Source organism: Panthera uncia, chromosome D4 (genome assembly GCF_023721935.1).
Source record: "Panthera uncia isolate 11264 chromosome D4, Puncia_PCG_1.0, whole genome shotgun sequence".
Taxonomy (NCBI): Eukaryota; Metazoa; Chordata; class Mammalia; order Carnivora; family Felidae; genus Panthera; species Panthera uncia.
The window spans coordinates 45,579,962-45,585,105 of record NC_064807.1 but is presented as its reverse complement, the minus strand read 5'-3'; the positions used below and the strand labels follow the sequence as shown (position 1 = coordinate 45,585,105).

Here is a 5,144-nt window from a genome sequence, read left to right as displayed (position 1 = left end):
TGACATGGTGCATGAAAAATCGGAAGAGATAAGCAGTAACTTTGTCTTCATATTTGGTGTGTGGTCTTGACAAGCCCGACAAGGCTACAGGGTATAGGCCCATCTGGTAAAATTGAAAATTCTCAGGAAGCAATCCATCCAAGTGTGGCTTTTACAAACTGCATGGAAGTACATCAAAAGGCTAGAGAAGAATTTTCTGTGTCTAGTTTCTGCAGTACTTGCTGTGTCCAAATCATAATCTTTAATCTGTCAAGACGTGCATCACGAAGAGTCATCAGACTAGAGCCGATTTCTTGGCAATAAGATGAATCTTATTTTCAGATAAGAATGCTTTTATCCTACAGACATTGCATTCTCTACTTGCCTCGGCATTTCATTTGAAGAGTTCATAGCACCCATATTTCTCACACAGCAGAAGAAAGGAAGGTCCAAAGGGTGGAAGGAAGGGAGAAATGGAGGGAAGATAGGGAAGAGGGGAATAGAGGAAGGTAGACGGAAGAGAGGCACGGGGAAATTTATCAGTTACTCAGTGTGGCCAACATATCTCATTCATCCCTAGATTGGCTAAATAATGATTATTGTGGGCTTACTCTGAGTCAGATACTAAATCAGATATTACAGACACACCGGCATACGTGATAAACATGGTCCCTACCCTCAAATTGCTCATATTCTAGTGCTGGCCACACACATGAGACAAAATGAACAGGTTATGTCACCATCCCTTCCAAAACCTTCTTGCAATTTTGTTATAATAATCGAAATAAAAGTAATATTACTGTGGCTTCCAGGCCACACTTTACCTGGTCCCTGCTTAATCCACTGACATCGTCACTTATTGCTCTGTCATTCCACCCACTCCAGACATACTGGTCTCGCAGACACAAACACATCAGTCTCATTTCCCACTCAGTGTCTTTGCATTTGCCTCTTGCTTCTTCCTTGCACGCCCTTTCTCTAGATATTTACATACAACACTTACTCGCTTCTGTGGTAAGCATAATAATGGACCCCATCTTAAAAGATGTCCGTGTCCTGATCCCTGGACCCTGGGAATATGTTATGATCCAAGGCAAAGGGGCTTTGAAAATCTGAGTAGTATTAAAGGACTTGAGAAGGAGAGTTTGTCAGACAAAGCTAGGATGATGGAGGAAGGTAAGAAAAAGGTGATATGATAAGACTTGATCCATTCACTTTGAAGATAGAAGAAAGGAGCCCTGTGCTAAACGTGTGGACAGCCTCTAGAATATGAAAACAATGGGGAAACAAATTCCTCTGTGGGGTCTTCAGAGGTATGAAAGTCACCTGACACTAATTTTATCCCAATGACACCCATGTCAGACTTCTGACCTACAGGACTGTGAGATTCTGTATTGTTCTAGGCCACTAAATTTGTGGTAATTTGTTATAGCAGTAATAGAAAACTGACAAAACTTTACTTAGGTCTCTGGAAAACATCACCTCCTTAAACAGGCCTTTTGTAATATATCTATCTACAACAATCTTTATTCTATTACTCTAACAATTTGCCCCTCTATTATTTTTCTTCTTCTTCTTCTTCTTCTTCTTCTTCTTGGAAATTTTATTTATTTGAGAAAGAGAGAGAAGGTGCAAGCACTAGCAGGGGAGGGGCAGAAGAGAGGGAAAGAGTGAATCCAAAGCACGCATGAGCAGGGGAGGGGCAGAAAGAGAGGAAGAGAAAGAGAATCCAAAGTAGGCTCCACACTGTCAGAACCCAGCCCGACATGGGGCTCGATTTCTCGAACCCCAAGATCATGACCTGAGTCAAAGAAATCAAGAGCTGGACACATAAGTGACTGAGCCACCCAGGCACTGTGCCCTCTGCTTTTCTTCTTAATGACTATCATTACTTAAGATTATATGATCTGTTGCCTTTCTCTCTCCCGGCCATCGTGGCAGCTGCTTTTGGTTGGGTCCCTCCCGCACCAAAGGCAGGAAGATGGTGGCTGCAAAGAAGACGAAAAAGTCACCAGAGTCCATCAACTCTAGGCTCCAACTCGTTATGAAAAGCGGAAAGTACATGCTAGGGTACACGCAGACTATGAAAATGATTAGACATGGCAAAGTGAAACTGGTCATCCTTGCCAACAACTGCCCAGCCTTGAGGAAAGCTGAAATAGAAAACTACACCATGTCAGCCAAAACTCGTGTTCATCACGACAGTAGAAATGATACTGAATTGGGCCCAGCATGTGAGAAATACTACAGAGCGTGCACAGTGACGATTATTGATCCAGATGAGTCTGGTATCAGTCGAAGCACACCAGAACAGACTGGTGAAAAGTAAATCACGCAGAATTTTTCTTTAAGAAGACCAGAGCTTGTTTTAAAACAAAACAAAATTATATTATTTGTTTATTGTTTTTCTCTCTCTTCAACAACATAATATAAGCTCAATGAAGGTGGTGAATTTGTTTATGATTCTGGACGCCACCCACAACCTTGAACAACGTCATGCACATGCTAAGTGGCACTCAAAATAACATTGCACGAACGAATGAATGAATGAATGAATTTCAATTACATAAGGATGAGTGCCAGGTACTCTAGTGGTGTATAACAAGATAAACCACCTTGTCTGAAGGTTCCGCAAAAGTGTCTTGGGGTTCAGTAAATTTTAAACTGCTTTGAGTATTTTAATTATGTATTTATAAGCTATCCTCCACAATGGATTATTAAGCTAATGACAAAGATTTGGTTTTATCTGTCCCTGTATCCCCTGCCCACAGTAGGCTGTGAGGAAATGCCTGTTAAATGAATGTGCACTTGCTTGACAATTTTTACAGCCTTTAATTTAAAGTCTAGTTTGTCTGATATAAGTATGGCTACTCCAGCTTTCTTTTGGCTTCCAGGAGCATGATAAATAGTTCTCCATCCCCTCACTCTCAATCTAAAGGTGTCCTCAGATCTAAAATGAGTCTCTTGTAGACAGCAAATAGATGGGTCTTGTTTTTTTATCCATTCTGATACCCTATGTCTTTTAGTTGGCGCATTTAATCCATTTACATTCAGTGTTATTATAGAAAGATATGGGTTTAGAGTCATTGTGATGTCTGTATGTTTTATGCTTGTAGTGATGTCTCTGGTACTTTGTCTCACAGGATCCCCCTTAGGATCTCTTGTAGGGCTGGTTTCGTGGTGACAAATTCCTTCAGTTTTTGTTTGTTTGGGAAGACCTTTATCTCTCCTTCTATTCTAAATGACAGACTTGCTGGATAAAGGATTCTCGGCTGCATATTTTTTCTGTTTAGCACACTGTAGATATCGTGCCAAGCCTTTCCGGCCTGCCAAGTTTCAAAGGAGAGATCAGTCACGAGTCTTATAGGTCTCCCTTTATAAGTGAGGGCACGTTTATCCCTTGCTGCTTTCAGAATTTTCTCTTTATCCTTGTATTTTGCCAGTTTCACTATGATATGTCGTGCAGAAGATCGATTCAAGTTACGTCTGAAGGGAGTTCTCTGTGCCTCTTGGATTTCAATGCCTTTTTCCTTCCCCAGTTCAGGAAAGTTCTCAGCTATAATTTCTTCAAGTACCCCTTCAGCACCTTTCCCTCTCTCTTCCTCCTCTGGGATACCAATTATGCGTATATTATTTCTTTTTAGTGTATCACTTAGTTCTCTAATTTTCCCCTCATACTCCTGGATTTTTTTATCTCTCTTTCTTTCAGCTTCCTCTTTCTCCATAACTTTATCTTCTAGTTCACCTATTCTCTCCTCTGCCTCTTCAAGCCGAGCCATCGTGGATTCCATTTTGTTTTGCATTTCGTTTAAAGCGTTTTTCAACTCCTCGTGACTGTTCCTTAGTCCCTCGATCTTTGTGGCAAGAGATTCTCTGCTGTCCTGTATACTGTTTTCAAGCCCAGCGATTAATTTTATGACTATTATTCTAAATTCACTTTCTGTTATATTATTTAAATCCTTTTTGATCAGTTCATTAGCTGTTGTTATTTCCTGGAGATTCTTCTGAGGGGAATTCTTCCGTTTGGTCATTTTGGAGAGTCCCTGGTGTGGTGAGGACCTGCAGTGCACTTCCCCTGTGCTGTGGTGTATAACTGGAGTTAGTGGGCGGGGCCGCAGTCCGACCCGATGTCTGCCCCCAGCCCACTGCTGGGGCCACAGTCAGACTGGTGTGTGCCTTCTCTTCCCCTCTCCTAGGGGCGGGATTCACCGTGGGGTGGCGTGTCCCGTCTGGGCTACTTGCACACTGCCAGGCTTGTGTTGCTGGGGATCTGGCGTATTAGCTGGGGTGGGTAGGCAAGGTGCACGGGGGGTGGAGGGGCAGGCTTAGCTCGCTTCTCCTTAGGTGATCCACTCCAGGAGGAGCCCTGTGGCAGCGGGAGGGAGTCAGATCCGCTGCCGGAGGTTTGGCTCCGCAGAAGCACAGAGTTGGGTGTTTGCGCTGCGCGAGCAAGTTCCCTGGCAGGAACTGGTTCCCTTTGGGATTTTGGCTGGGGGATGGGCGGGGGAGATGGCGCTGGCGCCTTTGTTCCCCGCCAAGCTGAGCTCTGCCGTCCGGGGGCTCAGCAGCTCTCCCTCCCTTTGTCCTCCAGCCTTCCCGCTTTCCGAGCAAAGCTGTTAACTTATGACCTCCCAGACGCTAAGTCGCGCTTGCTGTCGGAACACAGTCCGTCCGGCCCCTCCGCTTTTGCCAGCCAGACTCGGGGGCTCTGCTTGGCCGGCGAGCCGCCCCTCCGCCCCGGCTCCCTCCCGCCAGTCCGTGGAGCGCGCACCGCCTCGCCGCCCTTCCTACCCTCTTCCGTGGGCCTCTAGTCTGCGCTTGACTCCGGAGACTCCCTTCTGCTAATCCTCTGGCGGTTTTCTGGGTTCTTTAGGCAGGTGTAGGTGGAATCTAAGTGATCGGCAGGACGCGTTGTGAGCCCCGCGTCCTCCTACGCCGCCATCTTCCGGAACCCCTTGCTTGACAATTTTTGAGGCAGTCACAGAGGACGTTGATAAATGTTTGTGTTTCAGCTGAACATTACTACCTTCATAATGGATGAAATAGTTTGCTGTTTTCTGCTACTGATGATGAGACATAAGCTGGTTGAAAAAGGACATTTTTCCAGAATGGACAAACACATCATTATATCAATGTCAATAAGGAAAGAGAGCGAGAGAGAGAGA

General features: G+C 44.8%; 1 protein-coding gene across 1 annotated transcript; it reads left to right on the top strand.

Moving 5' to 3' along the window:
• The first annotated feature begins 1,928 nt into the window (after positions 1-1,928).
• On the top strand, positions 1,929-2,308 carry LOC125925164 (60S ribosomal protein L30-like). The gene has a single exon (XM_049634339.1). The coding sequence runs from the start codon at positions 1,961-1,963 to the stop codon at positions 2,306-2,308; it is 348 nt and encodes a 115-aa protein (XP_049490296.1). The 5' UTR covers positions 1,929-1,960.
• The last annotated feature ends 2,836 nt before the right edge of the window (positions 2,309-5,144 follow it).

Bases quoted from the DNA above. Each gene is read 5' to 3' on its own strand.
- LOC125925164 (XM_049634339.1), top strand. From the start codon at position 1,961: ATGGTGGCTGCAAAGAAGACGAAAAAGTCACCAGAGTCCATCAACTCT.